The sequence below is a fragment of the Pongo abelii genome, chromosome 6 (genome assembly GCF_028885655.2).
Source record: "Pongo abelii isolate AG06213 chromosome 6, NHGRI_mPonAbe1-v2.0_pri, whole genome shotgun sequence".
Lineage (NCBI taxonomy): Eukaryota > Metazoa > Chordata > Mammalia > Primates > Hominidae > Pongo > Pongo abelii.
The window spans coordinates 135,924,402-135,950,144 of record NC_071991.2 but is presented as its reverse complement, the minus strand read 5'-3'; the positions used below and the strand labels follow the sequence as shown (position 1 = coordinate 135,950,144).

General features: G+C 40.3%; 1 protein-coding gene across 5 annotated transcripts in view; it reads right to left on the bottom strand.

The window, feature by feature from the left end:
• TRIM24 (tripartite motif containing 24) overlaps nucleotides 1-25,743 on the bottom strand; it is a 129,778-nt gene that overhangs the window by 17,571 nt on the left and 86,464 nt on the right. For 3 of the 5 annotated variants that reach the window (XM_024249979.2, XM_054560660.1, XM_054560662.1), the window contains exons 8-10: nucleotides 16,735-16,852; nucleotides 12,917-13,185; nucleotides 277-450 (exon numbers count right to left, since the gene is read on the bottom strand). In XM_024249979.2, the coding sequence (XP_024105747.1) occupies nucleotides 277-450; nucleotides 12,917-13,185; nucleotides 16,735-16,852 (561 nt within the window). The remainder of the gene's footprint in view (nucleotides 1-276; nucleotides 451-12,916; nucleotides 13,186-16,734; nucleotides 16,853-25,743) is intronic. The other 2 variants (XM_024249980.2, XM_054560661.1) reach the window with 1 other exon arrangement.

The following is a 25,743-nucleotide window of genomic DNA, read 5'->3' as shown; positions in this document are numbered from 1 at the left end:
GAAATTTAATATACTCACCTAAAAGTTATCCATACCATATTATAAAAATTAATACCTATGGTCATTGATTATATTGGGCCATCACTTCTACAGAAGTGGTTTAATTTCTCTTACTGATAAAAAGCATCAAACTTTGCAATTCACATTTATTTAAAAAATGAAAAAGAAGGCTTGCTCTTGGCTCTTTATAACCTGTTGCTTAATCTATAAATTCTTTGTGATTTGAAAGTAGAAAGCAGCAGAAAAAGCAATTGAGAAAAGAAGGTAGATATATACCTGTTTTATGGCTTGTTGAGCCAAGAAAGCCATCTGCAGGGGGTTGGGCTTTATTGCTTGTCGTGGTATATTCTGGTTTGGTGGATATCTCAGTTGTTGAGGATGAGGAGGAAGAACTGGTCCATTGGGTTTGGGGCTGTGATTCTGAAAGTTTATCAAACGTGGAGGGGGTTGCTAGAAAAAAGAAATTAAACCAATTTAGTAACAATCTTCTTCTGAAAAACAAATTATAAATCTCTATCTTATAAAACTTTTACAGAAAAAAAGAACTCTGCCACAGATCAATCAATTATTAAGATTTACATAAGGGAATGAGGGGTAGGGGATGGGCAGACTTTCAGAATCTGTGTAAACAACTTTTTTAAAAGTACCTTATTAGGAAAGAACCTTGGGAGAGGGATTGCCACCTAGATTTTGTCAGTAGATTGCACCAGAATTGGATCTAGGCCATGTTGGGAAGTAAGTAAAATGTGTTTTTGGTATCCTTCTAAGTCCTTCACAATTATCTTTCACAAAGAACTACCCTTTTGAAACCTCCTAAAAATAAAGTGATGGTAGAATAATAACTGCTAACACTTATTGAGCAGTTATTAAATGCTAGGTACTGCTTTAAGTGCTTCACATGTATTCACTAATTTATTCTTAGCAATAATATTATAAAGCACAGATTATTTGTATTTTATAGACAAGAAAGCTAAAATAAAGCACAGAAAATTTAGTAACTTGCCCAAGATTAACAAAGACAGTAAGGCATGGAGCTGGGATTTGAACAAGTACTCTGGCTCAATGGGTGTACTCAAAATGAACAAATCGTTAATAATGAAAATAGTTGATATTAATAACACTTAATAAGTTTTAGATCTTATTGAGCCCTGGCAGGCATTTTACATATTATTATGTTATTGAGCCTTATGAAGTAGGTATTACCTTTGTTTTGCAAATTAGCAAACTAAAAGTTTGAAAACATAAATAAATTTGAAAAAAGTCACACAGCTAATACTAAGCAGCACACCAAGGCTTTAATCCAAATCTAGTCTGCCATATCATTACCAAAACATGTTTGGGTGCTTAGCTGGCTGTTAAGATACTGAGTAATTACAACTTAGAGGATGAGTCTCCATAGAAGAAAACATATTTTCTGTTTTTTTTTTTTTTTTTTTTTTTTTTTTTGAGATGGAGTCTTGTTCTGATCTTGGCTTACTGCAACCTCTGCCTCCTGGGTTCAAGTGATTCTCCTGCCTCAACCTCCCAAGTGGCTGGAATTACAGGAATGCCCCACCACACCTGGCTAATTTTTGCATTTTTAGTAGAGATGGGGTTTTGCCATGTTGGTCAGGCTGGTTTCGAACTCCTGACCTCAAGTGATCAGCCCACCTCAGCCTCCCAAAGTCCTGGGATTACAGGCTTGAGCCACTGTGCCTGGCCAGAAAACATATTTTCAAAGCAAAGTCTCCAAGAACAACCCTGGTTGATTACAGGAAGGCTGGGTGAAGGAATCACAAATGAGGCTGAAGCAGAAATTAAAAAGAGAAAAACAAGTTTTCCTGTACTTAGCTGACTCACTCCAAGGCCAGCAATAGGCAGGGCCCTGGCAAAGCTTTGATAAAACTATCTGGAAAGCCAGAGCCCAAAGGAAGGAGCTCCAGAGACTCTCCCAACACCCCCTCAGAGCAAGCTTAAGAAAATCAAATTCCTTTACTATCTCCTCATCCCCCTTACCATTACTCAATTTCCAAATTTTGTAAGTTCCTGTTTTTCCTTCAATGCAGCTGCAAGGTCACAAGCTATGCTAAGGATTATGAAACCTGTCACTGTTTGATTAACTGACTTTGTTCTGCTTCTGTAAGCCTGCTTGCCTACTCCATGAGTTTCACGCCATTAGATTCCTGCCACGCCATTTAAACTAGCCAACCCCCTTTCAGAAGTGTGTATAAAAGTCAAGCCCTGTCTTTGTTCAGGGCCTAGCCTTTGGATGTGAATCCGTTGGGCCAGTGGCCACTTAAATAAAATCCTCCTATTCTACCTATTTGTCTCTCCAGTCCTCTGATTACCAAAACATTTTCTGGGGGCTCGCCCGGGATTGGAGACAAAAGGTTTACTGTCTCTTTGCCTGTGAGACTGGAGTCCCCGGCTGGGGGAGACCTGTGACCCCAGGCACCATTGGGAGAACTTCAACCCAGAGGGGCGATCAGCTCTCCCACAACCCTACCTGACAGCACGATGGAACCTAAGCAGGTACAGGATGATTCCAGGAATAGTGCACTACGGGATTGTGGTAAGGTTTGGGCCCGAGGCAGGACCTGTCCCATAAGAACGGAAGGGGAGCCTGATCACCTCCCAGGGTGTAACTAGTAGTCCAACACAGGACGTGAGAGCGGCTTGCAAAGTCAGGGAAGGTCACAAGCTCACACCCCAACCAACCGAGGACATGAGAGTGGCTCGCAGAGTCAGTTGAGAAAGAGGAACTGGGAGCGGGGAAGTGTGTGAGTGCATGTGAAAGAGGCGGTTCTGGGAGGAACCAATGCGGGGAGTGACGTGTGGGGGCCGCAGTTCTCTTAGCGTAGACCATACACTCTGAGAGAACTGTGGGACTGACCGGGACTAGCAGTGTTCCACATATGGATTAGGGAGGTGCCCCACAATTTAGTAATTGTGGGGGTCAAAACGGAGCCTCCAATGCTAAGTGGCGTCTGAAATACTCCCGCGAGGGGGACAGTCTAATCGGTCTGAAGCGAAAGTGAGAGTGAGTGTGTTGCGCTGTAACTGGAAGGAAATGGGAGGGAAGTCGTCAAAACCCACCCCATTACAATGTATGTTAAAGAATTTTAAGAAAGGTTATGCAGGGGATTACGGGATGAAGTTGACCCCTCAGAGGTTGAGAACTCTCTGTGAAATAGAATGGCCCTCTTTTAGTGTTGGATGGCCGGCCAAAGGAACTATAGATAGGGAAACAATTGGCCATGTATTTAAGGTGGTGATTGGGGTCGGAGGACAGCCAGGCATCCATACCAATTCCCTTATATTGACTCATGGCTAAATATAGTTCAAACTCGACCTGCATGGTTGCAGCCCTGCCTGGCAGCTTACTGCACAATGCTTGTGGCTCAGACCAAGCCTAAAGTGAAAGTAAAATCAGCTTTGCTGGCAAATACGGAGACAAAGGAAAAGTCACAGAAAGGGCAAGAGAAACCAGTTTTGCAGGAACTGCCAGAGGAGATAGAAATTCCTCTTCCATATATTCCAATCTACCCCCATTTACTGAGGCCAACGGCCCCCAAGGAGTCAGATTCAGATGGTAACATGCTCCAAGACTCACCCCAAAAGGAAAGATTGGAGCCCCAGGAGGTCAGGGAAGAAAGACAAGATGATCAAGTGGGCTGCCTCTGATCTGGTCATGCTTGGGCTATGCAAATGCCTCTCAGGGAGACACGGGGACCCATCTATTATGATGAACAGGGTCAAGTCCAAGGCGGGCAACGGAACTTCACCTACCAGCCTTTTACAACCACTGATCTCCTAAACTGGAAACACCATACCCCCTCCTACATGGAGAAGACCCAGGCCCTCATAGATCTAATGCAGTCCATCTTCCAGACACACAATCCAACTTGGCCAGACTGTAGGCAGCTCCTCTTGACACTGTTTAACACTGAGGAGTGCTGGAGGGTAACCCAGGCAGTTCTCTGCTGGCTAGAAGCCAGTGCACCTGAAGGCACACTTAACGTTCAGGCATACGCTCAGGGCCAGTTTCCAGAAGCAGACCCCCACTGGGATTCAAATGATGCAGCCCAATTACAGTACTTACAGAGGTACCGAGAAGCACTCTTGCAAGGGCTAAAGGAAGGCAGGAAAAAGGCAATCAATATAGGAAATATCTCAGAAGTTCTTCAAGGAGCTGATGAGAGCCCTAGCCAGTTTTATGAGAGACTCTGTGAGGCATTCCAGCTTTACACTCCGTTTGACCCTGAGGCCTCTGAAAATCAGTGCATGGTGAACACGGCATTTGCAGGACAAGCCCAGGGTGACATCAGGTGGAAGATGCAAAAGCTAAAAAATTTCGCAGGCATGAATGCCACCCAACTTATAGGAGTGGCCACAAAGGTGTATGTTAACCGTGACCAAGAGGCAAAAAAGGAAGCAGATCGGAGGCTTAGGAAAAAGGCCAATATGTTAGCAGTGGCCCTTAAGGTAAGGGAAACTAGCATTGCAAGAGGGCGCGGATGTGGACATGGGCACAGATGGAGATAGGGCCAAACTAGACAGAGGCTCAAAAGCCGGCTGAGGTTAGATAAGCACCAATGTGCATGATGCTAAAAGGGACACTGGAAAAAATCAGTGTCCAGAGGGCAGTGAAGAAAATGGCGGAGGCTACGAAACAAAAATGCCACCAGTCAAAGGCTGCTGCACCCTGAAGGAACCAGATACCGACCTGATCGGGATGGCAGGGACTGAAGAATATAAGGACAAGGACAGACCAGGCTCCTTCTCCTTAGACCTCCAGGAGCCCATGGTCACATTAGAAGTGGGGGGCCAGCTAATGGACTTTATGGTGGACACTGGGGCTGAATAGCTGGTAGTAACCCGATCCATAGTCTCAGAGAAGAGGCCATTTTGTCGGCCAAGGAGGTTTGTTATAGGAGGACAAGAGGTCCAACATGAATTCCTATACCTCCCAAATTGCCTAGTTCCCCTGCTGGGGAGACACCTACTCCGAAAACTGCAAGCACAGATTGCTTTTGGGCTACAAGGGGATATGACTCTAAACCTGACTCACCCAAAGGCCATGGTGTTAACCCTTACCGTCCCGCAAACTGAGGAATGGAGGCTATACACAAAAAAGCCACCAAAACTGTCTCACGAACCAGGAATACTTGAATTATAGAGGCTACTTAATAAAATTCCTGGAGTATGGGCTGAAGATAACCCACCCAGGCTGGCTAAAGATTAGATGCCAGTGGCAGTAGAGCTAAAACCAGGGGCAACCCCAGTTCAGTTTGCCAGTACCTGGTTTTCCCAGAAGCCATATGAGGTGTTCACAAACACTTAGAGTGAGCGACTCTACAAACATGGAATCATGTTTGTAGTCAAATGCCAGTTACCCTGGAACACCCCACTCCTGCCAGTACGGAAGCCATCTGGAGAATACATGCCGGTGCAGGACTTGTGTGCTGTGAACCACACTACAGTAAACATCCACCCGATGGTACCAAACCCATATACTTTGATGGGACTTATTCCAGCAAGTGCTGCCTGGTTTACTTGCCTACACCTGAAAGATGCATTCTTCTATCTTCACCTGGCACCAATTAGCCCATTTTGCATTTCAATGGGGCAAGTTGCAGTTCACCTGGACAAGACTCCCACAAGGATTCAAAAAATCTCCCACAATCTTTAAACCTCAAGGCCTACACCCCACGAAATGACAACTGCACCTTGCTGCAATATATAGATGACCTTTTTTTGGCAGCCCCAACCCAAGAAGACTGCTTTCAAGGAACCCAAGACCTCCTCCATCTCCTGTATAAGGTGTCCAGGAAGAAGGCTCAAATCTGCTCCGGGAGAGTCCAATATTTAGGCTTTGAAGTAAGTCAAGGGGAACAATGGCTTGGCAGTGAGCAAAAGAAGGCTGTTTGTGCACTCCCCACTCCAACCACCCAGCCACAAATAAGAGAATTCCTAGGGGCAGCAGGGTTCTGCTGTATCTGGATCCCAAATTTCTCATTTATGGCCAAGCCATTATATGAAGCCACAAAAGAGGGGAGAAAAGGAGCCCCTCCTCTGGGAGGCTGACCAGGAGAAGGCATTTAAGTGGATCAAAGAAGCCCTAACTCAGGCCCCAGCCGTAGGATTGCCAGATCTAACTAAGCCTTTCTTTCTATATGTCCATGAGTGAAAAGGAATGGCTATAGGGGTCCTAACTCAGGTCACAGGATCATGGCATGGCCTGGTAGCATAATTATCCAAGTAATTGGATTCTGTGGCACTAGGATGGCCTCCGTGCCTCAAAGCACTAGCTGCCACAGCCCTACTGGCACAGGAAGCTGACCAACTGACTCTAGGGCGGCAACTGACCATCCAGGTACTGCACTCGGTTATAACTTCAACGGATCAGAGATGGCATCCTTGGTTATCAAACCTAAGAATGTATCAAACCTAAGAATGACTCGATACCAAGGGCTCCTATGCAAAAATCCTCACATAAATACCCTAAACCTGGCTACCTTGCTCCCAACTGATTTGGAACCAGGAAGCCCCCTTCATTGCTGTGTAGATGGAGTAGGCGAGGTATTCTCAAGCCAGAAAGATCTTATAGACCAACCCCTCAAGGACCCAGATGTTGAATACTTTACAGATGGAAGCAATTTTGTATTGGAAGGGGTCTGGCAGGCTGGGTATGCAGTAGTAACATTGGACTCAGTGGTAGAGGCTCAGTTTCTGCCCACAGAACATCAGCCCAAAAAGTAGACCTAATAGCCTTGACAAGAGCCCTTTTGCTAGCAAAAGAAAAAAAGTCGATGTTTATACTGACTCCAAATATGCCTTCGCCACATTGCATGTTCATGGAGCTATATATAAGGAAAGAGGACTCTTAACTGCTGGGGGCAAAGAAATAAAGTACAAGGAAGAACTCCTACAGCTCTTAGATGCTGTATAGGCCCCAAAGAAAGTGGCTGTTATGCACTGCAAAGGCATCAAAAGGCAGGAACACTAGAGGCCAAAGGAAACAGAAAAGCAGACATGGAGGCAAAATAGGCAGGAATGACTACCCCGCTTGTAAAAAGGAAGCCCTAGCTTTGCCTCTCCTCCCAGAGGTCCCAAATTACTCTCCAAATGAAAGGGCCTGGTGTGCCAAACAGACTGGACATTACATTGAAGAAGGATGGTGGAAATTCTCTGATGAGAGGCTAGCCATCCCTGAAATAGTGGCCACCAAATTTGTAAGACAGTTCCACCAAGGAACTCATATAAGGAAAATGGCACTAGAAAGACTACTTGGACGCCATTTCTGTGTGCTGTGACTCACTGCCATCACTGAGCCGTTTGCAAACAATGTCTAATTTGTGCCCATAACAACCCACAGCAAGGGCCCACTCGGCCCCAGGAATACAGGAAATAGGAGCCACACCCTGTGAAAACCTAGTAATGGACTTCACTGAGCTGCCGCGAGCCAGAGGCTATCTGCACATGTTAGTGCTTGTCTGCACCTTTTCAGGATGGGTTGAGACTTTCTCCACCAGAACAGAGAAAGCATGAGAAGTGACTACAGTATTGTTAAGAGACATTATCACCAGATTTGGACTGCTCCTGACTCCAGGGTCAGACAATGGTCCAGCATTTGTAGCCGAAATAGCTCAAGATCTAGCAAGGCTGTTAAAAATAAAATGGAAGTTACACATATCCTACCAGCCACAGAGTTCAGGAAAAGTGGAACACATGAATTGGACGCTTACACAGCTACTGAAGAAATATTGGCAAGAAACTCATCTGAGATGGGATCAAGTCCTGCCCATGGTCTTCCTCCGAGTCAGGTGCACCCCCACCAAACAAACTGGCTATTCGCCCTATGAGATCTTGTTCCGTTGGCCATCCCCAATCATAGGTCAAATTAAAGGTGACCTCCGTGAACTAGGGGAATTAACCTTAAGAAGGCAAATGCAGGCTTTAGGGATAGCCATGCAAAGAATCCATGGCTGGGTATAGGAAAGAATGCCCATAAGCCTAACAGACCCATCACACCCTTTTAGACCTGGGGACTCTGTTTAGGTTAAGAAATGGAACCCAACCACTTTAGGACCCATATAGGATGGGCCCCATACTGTAATCTTGTCCACTCCCACTGCTGTTAAAGTTGCAGGAACTGTGCCTTGGATCCACCACAGTCAGCTGAAACCGGCAGCCCAAGACAAGTGGACCAGCCAACAGGACCCAGACCATCTGACCCGGCTGATCCTACGGCGGGACCAGGTTGCCAGTGAAGTCAACAGCCTTGCTCTGGTCACCCTGGAAGCTGACCAGTCTACGCACGGCTGAAGATTGAGGAGACAACAGCCCGGCTCTAGTCATCCCAGAAGCTGACTAGTCCACGCACGGCCGAAGCGTGAGCACCATCAGGGAAGTAAATATGGTTAGAAATCTTAGGTCCAATAGCTTTCCTTGTAATACTAATTGTTTTACTATTATCCTGTCGCTTTGCCCAACCTCCTCCCCGGGGCAAAGACCTCTTTTGTCCCTGCTGGGTATAAACATGCTACTCTTTACTTTGTTGCTACTCATCCCCATCATGGCACTCCCCATACCAGTGTCAGAAAATGGACTCATAGAAGGGTGCCCCCACTGCACACATACTACATGGTCGGGGAGCATGATAACTAGGACCCTGCTGTACCATATTTATTATGAGTATGCAGGGACCCACTTAGGAACTTGTACTCATAACCAGGTAACCTATTCAATCTGTGACCCAGGAAATAGCCAGCCCTACATATGTTATGACCCTAAGTCCCCACCTATTGAGACTTGGTTTGAAGTTCATACTAAGGAAGGGGATCTTCTAAACCAAACCAAAGCCTCTTCCCCTTATGAGGGGAGGGTCATATCCTTATACTTCAATGTTTGCCAGGAGGCAGCAATCCTGTGGTGGTCCATTATCATTGGCCCCACAGGGCACTATGGTACTTGTTCCAAGCTAAAGTGTGTGCCCTGTTTGTTCCTCTGGGTCCCCATTAATAGCCCGCTGGAGCTGCATGACTTGGTCCACTGACTGATAACTACTGAGGCAAGTCATACATATGAAACTACTGGAAAAACCAACTCATAAACCTAGCATCTGCTATCCTGCACATCTCACCATCTTAGAGCCAGGTCTGCCCATATGGACTACAGGCTATCCCATGACACTGGGGTTCAAAGTCAAAGGTCAAAAAGTAAACTCAGAAGTCAGTCTGTATATTATAAAGAACACCTGGACCGATTCAACCCAACAGTTCCGAGTTTTTGAGTCATTCTATGAGCACATCCACCAGGAGTTGCCTGAACCCTCTCCCTTGGCCAGCAACCTGTTTGCCCAACTGGCTGAAAACATAGTCAGTAGCCTACATGTCTCCTCATGCTATGCATGTGAAGGAACCATCATAGGAGATCAATGGCAGTAGGAAGCAAAGGAGTTAATGCCCCAAGATAACTTTACTCTGACTGTCCTCTCCCCTGAATCAACGTTCACAAGCTTGAGCGTCTGGCTCTTAAAAAATCTCTATTATCGGGAGATTCTGCATTGCTCGCTGGAGAAAGGCCTTTACCAACTGGGTAGGAGAATTAACTTGCCTAGGACAGCAATATTACAATGAAACAATAGGAAAGACTTTATGGTGGGGCAGGATAAATAATTCCAAATCACCCCACCCTAGTCCATTCTTTCCCTCTTTACATCACTCTTGGTACCAGCTTGAAACTCCAAATGCCTGGCAGGCACCCTCTGGCCTCTACTGGATCTGCGGGTCATGGGCATATGGGCAGCTGCCAGAGGCCTGTGTACTAGGGACAATCAGACCATCCTTCTTCCTAATCCCTCTAAGGCAAGGAGAAGCCTTAGGATACCCTGTTTATGATGAAACAAAAAGGAGAAATAAAAAGGGCATAACCATAGGAATGAGAAGGATGATGAATGGCCCCCTGAGAGAATAATCCAATATTATGGGTCAGCCACCTGGGCGGAAGATGGAATGTATGGATACTGTACCCCTATTTACATGCTCAACTGTATCATAACATTATAGGCAGTGCTTGAAATCATGACTAATGTCGCTGCAAGGGCATTAAATCTACTGGCCTAACAAGCCACAAAAACGAGAAATGCTATTTATCAAAATAGACTGGCTTAGACTAGTCTCCTAGCCCAGGAAGGTGGGGTATGCGGAAAGTTCAATCTAACTAATTGCTGCCTAGAAATTGATGACAATGGAAAGGTCATTGAAGATATAACTGCAAAAATCCAAAAATTAGCCCATGTTCCAGCCCAGACTTAGAAAGGATGGTCTCCAGATACCCTCTTCAGGGGCTGGTTTTCATCCTCAGAGGATTTAAAACCTTAATAGGAATAGTCCTGGCCATACTAGGAGGTTGCTAAATACTCCCTTGTCTCTTACCCCTCTTTGTTAAAAACATCCAATCGGCCATAGAGACTCTTGTAACCAGGCAAACTACCACTCAGCTAATGGCTCTAACTGAATATCAACCTTTGCCAAAGGAAGAAACCTGCCTTTTCATGAAGAATTAAGTGATAGAGATGCTTTCCATTAAACTTCATTTATAGGGAGCATCAAAGGGGGGAATGAAGCCAAAATTAAAAAGAGGAAAACAAGTTTTCCTGTACTTAGCTGACTCACTCCAAGGCCAGCAATAGGCAGGGCCCTGGCAAAGCCTTGAAATCACTATCTGGAAAGCCAGAGCCCAAAGGAAGGAGCTCCAGAGACTCTCCCAACACCCACTCAGAGCAAGGTTAAGAAAAACAAATTCCTTTACTATCTCCTCATGCCCCTTACCATTACTCAATTTCCAGGTTTTGTAAGCTCCTGCTTTTCTTTCAATGCAGCTGCAAGGTCACAAGCTATGCTAAGGATTACAAAATCTGTCACTGTTTGATTCAAACTGCTTTTGTTCTGCCTCTGCTGTACCAGGAGTTTTGTGCCATTTAAATTAGCCAACCCCCTTTTAGAAGTGTGTATAAAAGTCAAGCCCTGTCTTTGTTCGGGACCTAGCCTTTGGATGTGAATCCGTTGGGCCAGTGGCCACTTAAATAAAATCCTCCTGTTCCATCCATTGGTCTCTCTGGTCCTCTGATTCCTGCAACAAGGCAAGGGTGAGAAAGCAAGCCTGCTCTGTGGGCACATAAATACGAGCCCTGGAAATTGAGATCAGTCCTAGAAGAAAAAGGTAACCTTATATGCCAGTCCCCTCTTGACTGATTCTCTACAGTTGGGAATGTATTGCAAAATAAATATTCTTTTTAGTATATCTTAACTGTATGATCACAACTTCTCAAAGAGGAGCCTATTTCTCCCTACATTCACAGGGGGACAAATGAATAATCTTTTAAGGTTGAAGCAGCAACACCTGAAACTTTTACACTGTGAAGGCAGACAGCTATAAAGTACAGTCCTATCCTCTTTATTATTTTTATTCTTCCTCCCATTTTTGGAATTTACTATCCTCACCTGGGTCAACTGCTTCTCTCTTAAAAATTAGTTGGTACTGGGTTTACCTCTCATTAACTTTCAAGAGTGGCCAGCAATTACAGACCCAGTGAAAAATACATTTAGAAGCTGATTCTAAACAAGTGAAATTCTGTAGGTAAAGAGTAGAAACATAATATTAGAGAAAAATAAGAAAATCTCAAAACTTTTAAAAAGTGTAAATCTAAAAGCCATAGCAATGTTTTTATTTTTCCATGAAAATATTGTGAATTGAAGGGTTTTTATATCATAGAAATACAAGCAGAACATACTTAGGAAATTACATGGAAAAACTTTTAAATTTATCTAAGGGATAATTTTTATTAGCCCAAAATGGTCCTTAAGGGAGAATAAAGGTAGTCATAGAAGTCTTTTGCCACCTTCATCCAGACTAATGTTTACATATTGACAACCAAAAAAATGACACTTAATGCCAGCATAATGTGCTATGGTATGTAAGATGTCGACCATGCCATGAAGATGCTTATGGTCTGGTAAGATAAGGTGATTTTCCCCCCATTCTCCTAAACTGTTATGGTTGATTGAGTTAGTGTCTAAGAATCCCGTGACGGGGAAGCAACTTAAAAAATAAAATTAGGGACTGGGCGCACTGGGTCATGCCTGTAATCCCAGCACTTTGGGAGGCTGAGGTGGGCGGATCACGAGGTCAGGAGATCGAGACCATCCTGGCTAACAAGGTGAAACCCCATCTCTACTAAAAATACAAAAAATTAGCCGGGCATGGTGGCACATGCCTATAGTCCTAGCTACTCGGGAGGCTGAGGCAGGAGAATCACTTGAACCCGGGAGGCAGAGGTTGTAGGGAGCTGAGATCGTGTCATTGCACTCCAGCCTGAGTGACAGAGTGAGACTCCATTTCAAAAAAAAAAAAAAAAATGGATTATAGTAAAAATAAGAATGGTAGACAGTATATTTGCTCAGAAATAAAATTTGAACAAGGTAGATTATAATGAACCACACTTCTGCCCTTTTCTATTTCACTCGGCCCTAATTTCTAAGATGCAATGTGGTTTACTAAACACTGCATCCTCACAGAGGACAGATTCTTAATGTATTCATCATTCTGAAGCACCAATATAGGAATTACAGGCACACAACTTTTCCCATCAATCACAGGACTGGGTTATTTAGGAATACAAGCATTTATCCTTTGCTATAATTTAAAGACAATGAAGGGTAGATGAAAATAGATTTATCAACTCAATAAACCATTAAATCCTTTTTAAGTAGGGATTAAAAACTAGGCATTAAATCAGGGATCCTTAATGTGATAAATTTTTATAAATGCAGATATTTAGATTATGCAAAATGGATGTCTTTGTTATTTTGAGCTGCTCAACACAATTATACTATAATTATCTAAGTGAGGACAGGCCTGCTTCCAAATTTACCTGATGAGAGATGGAAGGTTGCTGGATGGGCCCCTGCATTCTAGGGTTTGGTAAACCCACAGGTGCTGGCCTCCGTTGCACCTGTTGCCTCTGAGCCATTACCTGTTGCTGCATATGCTGGAGCCGTAATTGAGCTAGGCTGATCTGTGTTGGGAACTTGGATAACTGGTTTGATGATAAACCACTTGGTGGCTGTGAATTCTGTTCCACGACAGGATTCTGCTTAGGCATTTGTGGCTGGCTCTCTTTATCCTCAATTACTAAAGAACCTAATTAAAAAGAAAAGGTTAAGGGAAATAGTTTTTCAGATAGTTGGTGAAATATCACATTTTCTAAGGCTATTTTTGCAGAACTTCAAAATTGCCAAGGAATTCTCTGATCTCATGAGCCCTTTTACAACACTCTGAAAGACAGAGAACCCCCAAACAGCTTTTGTTCATCTAACTTCTAGTCATCAAAATTTATATTAGAAATTAAAAATAATTTTTAAAACTTTCTAGTTCATTTAATAATAATAAAACCATAACAACATGCTTTTATAAAACTATATTGTAAAATATTTGGTAAACATTTTTTGATATTTTAAAATACTGTTTGATGTTTTAAAAAATCTCTTTGAATGTCTGGCTTAATAGCTGAAATCTCATTATCTGTTTCTGCACTATCATAATATATTGTTAAGTTAAAATATATGAAAAAAATTTCAGTCTCACTGTATGGCAGACAGCACCTGACAGCAACAACTTAAGTGTACCCTGTGAGTGACCCTGTATGGCCTAAGAAGAATGTGTGTTTGGAGTTCCGCGCTAAGGAACCCAGGAGTGGCCAACCTGGAGATTCATTCTTTATCAATGAAGAATATCTGAACTCCCAGCCCAGCCTGTGGAATCCAGGCCATATTGGGGATGGATGCCTTTTGCTTTGTGTTAAATGAAGGTTGCCACATGGAGGTTGCTAGCAGGAGGGTGCTAAGTGCTATATAACTACTTGCTGGTGGTTCTCCTGTCCAGCCCACTGCCACTGGACTGTCCTGTATGTAAGTTCCCTCAATAAGCCCTGTGTCTCGTTCACTGGCTCCAGGTCTCTTCTTGGGCCTCTCAAACATGGTCCTAACCCTACTGAAGTCAACAGAGGTCTGGCACAACTCATCCAGACATGTAGTTGGAAAAGGGTGGCCTCTGTGGTCCCCTGAAAGAGTACCAGACTATACTTTGAGAACTGCTGTCATATATCAAAACAAGCGAACATGACATTAGCTCTAAAAACAATCCCAAAAAGTATTTCTGAATCTTTACTATTAACAAGTTGTGATCTCTCAAGTTTCCTATACCTTTACAATGCTATGTTAACTTTTTGATACAGGATACATTGACTGGCTTAAAACTAGTTTTAAGAGTTTAACGGTGCCCTTGAAAGGCCTGAATCAAGCTTGATTTCAACAGTAGAAACTTAAATGTTTATGATTTACTAATCATATACATTCTAAAAATATACAGTTATTCATTAAATGTTTACTGTGTGTAATTCACTATGACAAGTAGGTATATGTGTATGTTTAAAAGAAACAATAACATTCTCTTTTACACACAAGGGATCTAAGGTTTAGAGAGGTTGTAAAACTTATCTAAAGTCACTCAAGACAGTAACAAAATATTCATCTAGATCAATATTTTCCCCTAGCGCTCTTATATGTTTCTCAGAAGCCATGCGTAACAAGTTTAGGAAACTTGTCTCCTTCTTTAGAGATTTACAATGCAAATCTCATTGTATATGAATTTACAGTGCTGTAAATGACAGCTCTAAGAAATCCTACAGTAAAATACATTAACTTCATTATGTTGGTTTCACAAACTATTAGACTAGGAGATCCTGTTTTTGTTTTGGCTAAACTAGATTTATCTGAAACTATATCCATTTATGTGTGTACAGTTTTAAATATAATTCTTAAATGTACTTATGTCTATATGTGGGTGTATTTACCTATTGTGATATAAGTACATAGTACATATGACCACTTGTTTGGATTTATATCTTGTGATGGGTTCCAAGTACAGATGAATGTGTGGTGGTAGAGTCAGGTGTGGCAATAAGTTACTTATACACATGTTTTGTATTCTAAAGATGCTTCTTTTTGGTAAAATGAGTGTGTAATAATTCCAGTTTCCTGCTATGTATCAATATACATATGTCTGTATCTAAACTAGTCTGCAGGGGTCTCCTTATCACCTTTGCTTCCGGGATTCTTTTTGTTCTTCCCTTATGGGTTAGATTGCCTACTTCCTCCTTTACTGGTGAGTATGGGCTCTTTCTCCAGCCATTTTCTTTTCTCACCCAGAATCTAGTGTTGGGGATGAGAAGCCATCTTTGATGACTCTGAAACAAATTCAACGAGCACCCCCGACCCACCACCAAAATCAAAGATAATATTGTTTGTTGATGAACAGACAATGTGTAGGGAATTCTTAAATTTGTTTGTATAGTTTCCCTGTGAGAAATTAAGAAAGAAGGCAAAAAGGTGTTTCTGCTCAGCAAATAGTATAATAAAGAAGCTAAAGTAGTAACTTTCTGCTGAACTGCTTGCAAGGATACTTTTATTCCTAATGTTACCAAAATGACAGTCTCTTTTTGTGATAATTCAGTGAGCTCTAATATAGTCATGTGTTGCTAAAGGATGGGGATATGTTCTGATAAATGTGTCATTTAGGTAATTTTATCTTTAGACAAACATCAGTTTACTTATGTAAAACTACACTGTATAGCCTACTACACACCTAGGTTATATGGCATAGCTTATTGCTAGGTAGAGTCTAGGCTACAAACCGGTATAGCATGCAATTGTACTGAATTATCTGGACGATACTGTAGGCAACTGTAAACGATGGTAAGTATCTGTGTATCTAAACATACGAAAGATACAGTAAAAAAAAAACAACACAGTATTTATAAGTCATAGATGCAGTTAGCTGATTGAGATATCATTATGCAGTACTTGATTGCTTAAGATCTGGGTACTTGTCAGTATGTATGTTTTACTTCAATTAGTAAGATAACTATTACCTGATCAGGTAAAAGAAGAAAACTAAAAGTCTTCCCTAAGCAAGATAAAGGATTGAACCATTAGGTTCCTATTGAATAGTTGTAAAGATAAGCCAATAAAAATACAGTAGTTTAAAATAAAACTTTCAGGATATCAAAAATCCTTTATCAATGACAAGTCAAGTTAACCCATTCTGATAAATTTAGAGCTAAGAGAACAAACCAGATTTGGGGGGTTGAGGGAATAGGACAGGACAGGACACCTTAATCCCTAAGTCAAGACACCCTATCAGTCAATGTTATAGAATGTTTTCTTATCATCTGTACATGTATGTGTGTTTATAATAGAATGTTTTCTTATCATCTGTACATGTATGTGTGTTTATATTCATGTATATTTGTTACCATATACATACGTTAATGAAATACTATTAGAAACAACATGTCTTTTTAAAACAAAACAATGAGAACGTTTTCAAAGTGAGAGAACATATTTTCTTCGATCCTCCAGCATCAACCTTCCAAGTAGCTGGGACTACAAGCATGTGCCACTACCCTTACCTAACTTAGAAATCTTATGTGGAAATGGGCTCTCCCTATGTTGCTCAGGCTGGTCTTGAACTCCTGGGCTCAAGTGATCCTTGAGAGATCCCAAAGTGCTAGGATTACAGATGTGAGCCACCGTGCCCAGCCTAAGTGAACATATTTTCAGTAACATGTCATAATCATTGAGTTTTACAGACAAATGCCACTGAGAAATGTATGTAATGGTAATGGCCTACCTAAGTTGATAATATTTTGAGCCCAGAAACTAGGATCACAGTGAAATTGGATGGTGTTGTTGGTCACTGGGGACGCATCACACCTTGCACGAAGGAGGTGCCGTAACCGGTATGTAATCTAGAAGAAAAAGGAGAGATAACTAAATATTAGGCAAATAATTTATTAAGTGCCCAGTAAATATACAAAAGCAGTCTCTGGTATGTACATCAATACACAATAAACAATCATATATAGGTTTGTTGGACATACAACACAATTTTCTTTCCAAAACAAGTTAAAAAGTTTTGAGGTGTAACTCAGTTAGCTGTACTATTGAACCTATTTTGAAGTGACAGGTTAAAGTCAGTTTTTTGAATTATTAATAAAACTTTGCAGAATCACACTCAAATATTTGTAAAATAAAAATTATTCATGTATCTTAATGCTTTCATTTATTTTACTTACTCTCTTAGAAAAGGATTCAGAAGACTAGTGGCTAATGAGTTACAGGGAATACAAATTTGTCTCTGTTTAGGAAATGGAACTGGGCCTGTGAGTGAGGTGGTTCTCCTTGTTCCTCCTTACAGTTCTGTTCCTGCCATCGCCCTGAATACAACCAGCTTTGAATCTCATATCATCACACCACACCATCCACTTTCCTCCATGCTGCAGTCATCAATGAGCATCTACTCATTCTCCCTCAGTCCTTGAAGATTTTAGTTCTTGGTTCACTATTACCATCTCCAAAATTAGTCCTGTGGCAATTTTTGATGATTTCAATATCCAACCAAATGATTCACTTCCTCTAGTGCCCAAATACCAATAATCCTACAAACCCACCAGGTCCTGTAAGACTTTGCGCACACACACACACACACACACACACACACACATATTGTCAGCTCCTCTTTCTCTCACTCACTCAATTATGTATGCTCACTTCACTCTCCTCAATGTTTGCCCTAGATAAAACAACCTACCCTGGTTAGATCCCACATTCTGCCTGAATATAATTGAACTGATCTCACTTCAAACACATGACCACTTACTTCAGGTAGGCCATTAAGGCTGACTGGCTAACATATGACATTTCTCTAGTCCATTCACTTCCATACTTTCCTAAATAACTATTTCCTACTTTCTTTTCTCTTTTTGAATCACCAGTATTTCCTCCCCCATTCTTAATCTTAGCTAATGTACTTGCTTAGCATTTCACTGAAAATTAGCAACAATCAAAGATCTTCCACAAACTTCCACCACTTTTCAGTCAATATCCCCTCCTGTTACAATGGATGATGAAATGTCCATGTTTCTAGTTAAAGCCAGCCTTCCACTTGTGCAGCAGAGCACACCCCATCTTGCCTGCCCAGTAATTTTCATCCCTCTTCTGTTAACACCAATTTTCCCATTTTACTGGATCACACCCATCAACATATAAATACGCTTTAAGTTTTTCCAGCTAAAAACAAAACTCTTTACTCCTTTTTTCCCACCATCAACTACCCCATTTCTTTTGCAGCAAAACTCTTCAAAAGACTCCTCTAGGTTTACTGTCTCCTATTCTTCTCTGCCCATTCTTTCCTGAAACCATTATGTTCAGGCTTGTAGTAGCTTTTCACACAGGTGGTCTGTCTGTCTTCATGGAAATGCTTTTTTTCATTTGGTTTCCAGCACGCTATAATCCCATGGTTTTCCCTTGTTTCACTAGCTTCTACTCTTTTGGAGCCACTGAGAATAGATTTAGGTTCCAATGCCACCTGTTTTTGAGCTCCCCAGTAAGGGCAGGGATTCCTCTGCTTCTTAGCAGTGCCCAGTCTCAGTCTCCATTGTTGGTGATTTCCTCTCTCCCGCACCGCTATGTGCTGGAATGCCCAGGGCTCAGTTTTTTGACTTCTCCCTTCCTCTACATTCATATGTAGTCATGTACCACATAGCAATGTTTCAGTCAACAATGGACCACATGTACGACAGTGGTCCCATAAAATTAATGAAGCTGAATAATTCCCATTGCCTAATGATGCTGGAGCTGTTGTAACATCACAGCACCAGGCATTACTCAAGCGTTTATGGTGATGCTGGTGTAAACAAACCTACAGTGCTGCCAGCTGCATAATGATAATAAACGACTATGTTACTGGTTTATGTATTTACTATATTACACTTTTTCTCATTATTTTAGAGTGTACTCCTACTACTTACTAAAAAAAGTGACCGCCTCAGCCAAGTCCTTCAAGAGATAGTCTCAGAAAAAGCATTATTATAATAGGAGATGAGAACTGAAGACTTTCCAGTGAGACAAAATGTGGAGGTGTAAGACAGTGATATTGATGATATGAACTTTGGGTAGGCCTAGGCTAATGTGTATGTTTTTGTCCTGGTTTTTAACAAAAGGTTTTAAAATAAACAAATAAATACATAAGCTTATGAATTAAAGATATAAGGAAGAATTTGTACAATGTGTTTGTATTTTAAGCTAACTGGTTATTACAAAAGTCAAAACATTTAAAAAATTAAAAAGTTTATAAAGTTAAAAAATTACAGTAAGCTTTCCTGAAGTAAGCTAAAATTTATTATTGAAGAAAAAATATTTTCAAATAAATTTAATGTAGTCTAAAAGTATGGTGCTTATAAAGTCCCCAGTAGTGTATAGTAATGTCCTATGCCTTCACAATCATTCATCATTCTACTCACTTGCTCACCCAGAGCAACTTTCAGTCCTGCAAGCTCCATTCATGGCAAATGCCCTATACCTATACAGGTGTACTGTTTTTTTTTTTTGACTCTCACTCTGTCGCCCAGGCTGGAGTGGAGTGGTGCGATCTCAGCTCAGCTCACTGCAACCTCCATGGTGTACCATTTTTAAATCCTTTGTATTGTATTTTGACTGTACTTTTTCTACATTTAAATATACAAACATTTACCATTATGTTACAACTGCCTACAGTATTCAGTACAGTGATATGCTGTACAGATCAGAGCAAAAGGGTAAACCATCTAGGTTTGTGTAAGTATATCCTATGATGTCACACAATGCCGAAACTACCATTTCTCAGAATGCATCCCTGTCATCAAGCAACACATGACTGTACTTTTTATCCTCAGGTGTACTCTCCCTATACCCTCTCCATCTCAATTATTGGTAATACTGTTTTTCCCTACAACTTAAAGTCCTTGGCTCCTTTCTTTTTCTTACACCCTATATTCAACCTGTCGGCAAATCCCGTTGGCTATACTTTTAAAATATATGTATAGGCCAGGCACGGTGGCTCACACCTGTCATCCCAACACTTTGGTAGGCCAAGGGGGGCGCAGATCACGAGGTCAGGAGTTTGAGACTAGCCTGGCCAACATCGTGAAACCCCGTCTCTACTAAAAATACAAAAAAATTAGCCAGGTGTGGTGGCATGCACCTGTAATCACAGATACTTGGGAGGCTGGGGCAGGAGAATCACTGGAACCTGGGAGGCACTCCAGCCTGGGTGACAGAGGGAAGCTCCATCTCTAAAAACATAAATAAATAAATAACTTATTTTGGGACTAGGTAGAATATGTAGCAAAGTGTTTACCAGGCAGCAGTCAATACAATATACCTTTCCCCCAAATTTCCCCTTTAATTTTTTAATTCCCACCATAAATCATACTCATAATGCTAACCATAAGAAGTATTCTAAGAACTATGTTTTATCTAAAATCTAATAATTGTTTTATCTAAAATTTAATAATTTATTTTTAAAAAGCATTATTTATTTTAATTGACCAATAAAAATTGAATATATTTCTGTGCACAGCATGTTTGGAAATACACATTGTGAAACAGTTAAACTGAATTAATCTATGTATTACCTCATATACTTATTTTTTTGTGATGAGAACACTTAAAATCAATTCTCTTAGCAATTTTCAAGAATACAAACACAGTGTTATTAATTCTAGTTCTCATGTCGTATAATAGCTCTGGTGAACTTATTCCTCCTATCTAACTGAAATTTTGCAGCCTTTGATCAACATCCCTTCCAATACCCTGAATCCCTTCCAGCCCTTGGTAACCACCATTCTACTCTCTCTGAGTTTAACTTTTTTCCACATATAAGTGAGATCATGAAGTAAATATAATGTCCTCCAGGTTCATCTATGTTGTTGCAAATGACAGGATTTCCTTCTTTTATAAAGCTTAATAGTATTCCATTGGGTATATGTACCACATTTTCTTTATCCATTTATCTGTTGAACACTTAGGCTGATGCCATTTTTTGGTTATTGTGAATAACGTTGCAATGAACCCAGGAGGACATACATCTATTCAAGATCTTGATTTCATTCCCTTTGAATATATACCCAAAAGTGAGATTGCTGGATCATGATACTTCTATATGTAATTTTTCAAGGAACTTCCATACTGTTTTCTATGGTTGTACTAATTTACATTCTCACCAATGGGATGCAAGCGTTCCCCTTTCTCCACATCCTCTCCAACACTTGTTACCTTTATCTTTTTGACAATAGCCATTTAATCATTTATTTTTAAATAATTTTGAAATCATAGAAACACTGCCAGAAAAGTAAAAGAACCCTACATTCCTTTCACCCAAATTCCCTGAGTGTTAAGTTATGACCACATTTGCTCCAGTGCCCACCTAACTGCTCCTACACATGTTATTAGTCTTCTTCCAAAACTTTTGAGAGCAAGCTATAGTAATGAGGTCCTGTCTTCCCTAAATACTGCAGTATGGATATCCTAAAACAAAGATCTTCTAACATAACCAAATCCCAGATTCCAAATTCATAAACCAACTGCTACAACACAGCCATCCAGTTTAAACACTTCATCCAAATGCCAACAGTTTCAGCAGTCTTTTCCATGATGCTATCAAGGATATAAGTTGCTTAGCTGCCTCATTTTTCAGTTGCTCAGTCTTTCCCTTTCGTTCATGTCCCTGATGTGTTTTGAAGATTTTACGCCTTACATTCCGTAGGATGACCTTTAACCTGGGTGATATTTACTCCTGATCAGACTTAGTTACAGTATTCTTGGCAAGAATACCACACAAATGATGATGTGCCAGGAAACGTAGGATGTCAACTTGTCGTACCACTGGTGATATTAATCTTGATCTATAATTCTGCCACTCAATTTCTTAACCTTAAAGTTGAAGAGCTATCTGAGATTTTACTAATACTCTGTTCCCCATCAATCCTCTACCCAGCATATTTGCAGCCAATAATTAGTCCTCCCAAATTACCTCTATGATAGTGATCAAATGTGCTTCTGTATACCCATTGTTCTTTCTATAACTTTTAGTTTTGTTATCAACTTCTCCCCCAAATAATCTACTGTTTACTGATTTATGTTATTATGAACTCATGTATTCTTATTTAATTCAGTATGTTATAATTTATTATTATAGTGACTTATTTTGATCCTCAAATTTGTTCTTGGTTTTCCCAGTGGGAGCCCTTTTACACTGAATCCTGTTCCCTTCGACATGTCCCCATTATTCTCTGAGCATTTTGGTAGTTTTCTGGTATAACAACATGTTCTGGGCACACCTTTTACTTACCCCCCCTTTCTTTGGTATTTTGAAACCAAGATCTGGAAGGAAGTGACCTCACTGCTATTGGGATGCAGCACACAAACAACGAATACATACACACATACAGATGGACATATACATCTATAACTATTGCTAGATCTGAGTCCAAGAATAAAAACAAAACTCTAAGTTCATACTTGTACTCTTAATTCCAATCCAACACATCTTTGGGTCCTTCCTAGCCTAACTTCTTTCTAAATACCTTCTCTGGAAACTTGGCTGTGATTACCTTCAATATATTTACTTACTTATTCAATCCATTTACTTATTTACTCAATGTAACCAAAATCCAAATGACACCGGCTAATTCTTCTTACCACTTCCGTATTCCTCACCACTTCACATCCGTGGCTGCTAGCTTCATGCCTGTTGTGGTTCCCCAACCCTCTCCAATGTGCAGTGACCTCAGTCACCATGCTGATGCCTCCATGCCAGGAAGAGAAGGCGAGACAATAAGATTCTTGATAGTTTTTATGTGAATATATAGATACACACACACACACACACACACACACACAGATTTTATGTATTATGTATATTGATAATTAGATATCTTGGGGATAGGGTCCAAGTCTAAACATGAAATACATTTATGTTTCATATACTCAATACGCATAGCCTGAAAGCAATTTTATACAATATTTCTAATAATTTTGTGCATGAATCCAAGTTGTGTTCAATTCTTATGTGTGTAATTTCCCACTTGTGGTGTCATGACGGTGCTCAAAAAGTTTTGAATTTTGGAGAATTTCAGACTTCAGTTGGGATGCTCAACCTGTATAAGAAACTCACACAACTCAATAGCAAAAACCCAAACAACGTGATTAAGAAATGGGCAAAGAGTTTGAATTTATATTTTTCCAAAGAAGATATAAAAATGTCCAATAGGCGTATGAAAAGATGTTCCACATCACTGATCAATAGGAAAATTCAAATCAAAACCACAATGAGCTATCATCTCATACCTGTTAGGATCCAGCTAATATCAAAAAGACAACAAAGACAAGTGTTGGCCAGGGTGTGGAAAAAAGGGAACCCTTTGTACACTTTAGGTGGGAATGCAGATTGGTGCAACCACTATGGATAACGATATGGAGGTTCTTCAAATAATTAAAAATAGAACTACTGTAGGTCCAGCAATCCCTCTGCTGGGTATATTACAACAGGAAATGAAATAGGACCTTGTAGAGGTATCTGCACTCCCGTGTCATTGCAGCATTATTCACAATGGCCAAGATAGAAAAACAACCTGTATCCAATGATGCATGGATAAATAAATTGCAGTAGATATATACAATAGAATATTATTCAACCTTAAAAAAGGAAAGAAATCCTGCTATTTGTGATAACAAGGATGAACCTTGAGGACACTATGGTAAGTGAAATAAGCCAGATCCAGAAATGAAAATACTGTATAATCTCATTTATACATGGAATATTTTTAGACAAACTGGAATGGTGGTTACTAGGGGCCAGGTGGGCAGGAAATGTAGAGAAGTCAAAGGGTACAAATTTCCAGGTAGGTAGAATGAATAAGCATTGAGATTTAATGTACAGAGTAAGAACTACAGTTAATAACATTGTAATGCCGGCCAGATGTGGTGGCTCACACCTGCAGTTCAAGACCAGCTGGGGTGACAGAGCAAGATCTTGTCTCTACAAAAAGAAAATCTGGACCATGGTGGCATGCACCTGTAGTCCCAGCTACTTGGGGGACTGAGGCAAAAGGCTCGCTTAAGCCTACAAGTTTAAGGCTGCAGGGAGCTATCATCATGTCACGGCACTCTAGCCTAGGCGATAGAGGGAGACCCTGTTTCAAACAACAAAAAAAACAGAAAACCAAAAGAATAAACCAAAAAAACCTCCATAATAACACTGTAATGTGTATCAAAAATGTTATAGATTTTAGGTGTTCTTAACACTGTAATGTGTATCAAAAATGTTATAGATTTTAGGTGTTCTTACCATACACATAGATACAAGGTAACTAGGATAATGGATATTCATCTGTTTGACTGAAACAATAGTTTCAGTATGCATATACGTCAGAATATCATGTTGTATACTTTAAATATATAGTAAAATATAAATAAATTTTTAAAAATAGCAAGCCAAGCTTGAGGTTTCAGGACTGCTAGGCATTTCGTTTCCATTTTTTAAGCATATAAAATCCATCATTTAAAGGATAACCTGAGTAAACATGGCTATATTTATAAAGCAGAACTCTGGAGAACAGAGTTATACAATATAATGATTTTCACATTTTCTGAAGTTAGAAAATCTTCTAAATGTTTAAAAATAATCATGAACCTCAGCTCTGCATGCATTACAGGCAAATTATTATCTACAGCTGCTACTAGAAATGCATCAATGCTCACTTGGGTTCCACAGGATTTTAAAATTTAGTTAACCAAGAATATGGTAATACTGGTACTATATGATTCACTGCTCCTATTTTCTTCTATGTATCATATAGATGACTATCTCTTTCATTCCTATTTCAACAGTTCATTGTGTAAATTAATTTATCCCATCTCCTATTTTTATTTTCTCCATAATACAATCAAACAAAATCAGAACAGAATGAAAAACACATTTTTAAATTGATAAGGAGATTGACAGAATGCTTATCTGATTGTGTGAATAATGTGTCTTACACATACATACTCATGATGGATTAAGTTGAAAAACACAATTCTCTATTCCCTCTATCCCTTTTCTATTTGACTTTCAGAAAAATGTAAGTAACAGAATACAGAAGGTATATAGTGTATAGATGTTTTCCATTAAAACTAATGAAAAAATAAGGCTCAGGATGGAGACTATAGCACTGATAATTATGAAAGGAAAACAAATCCTAAGAATTAAATACAATTCATGATTAAGAAAAGTTATAGAACTCTGATGTCACTCAATATTTGAAGTTATTTTATAAAGTTTATCCAGAATCACATTTCCTTATTTTAAAATTGTATAGAAAATTTCTGGACTTCCATTTTTTGGAATAGGTGACAGAAAACTTCATTTGGAGGTAGTAATACAAGCATACCTCATTTTACTGAGCTTTGCTTTACTGCGCTTCGTAAGTACTGTAAATTTTACAAATTTAAGGTTTGTGACAACACCACATCGAGAAAATCAACACCATTTTTCCAACACCACATGCTCACGTGTCTCTGTCACATTTTGGTAATTCTTAACAATAATCTGTTATAGTGATCTGTGGTCTTTGATGTTAATATTGTGACTGTTTTGGGACACCACAAACCACACCCATGTAAGAGCAAACATAAATAGTATATTCTGTTTGTGCCACCAATTTAGCCATTCTTTCTTCCTCTCCTCAGGCCTCCCTAGTCTCAGACACAACAATTTAATAACCCTACAATAGTCTCTAAGTGTTCAAGTGAAAGGAAGAGTTGCATGACTCTCACTAAT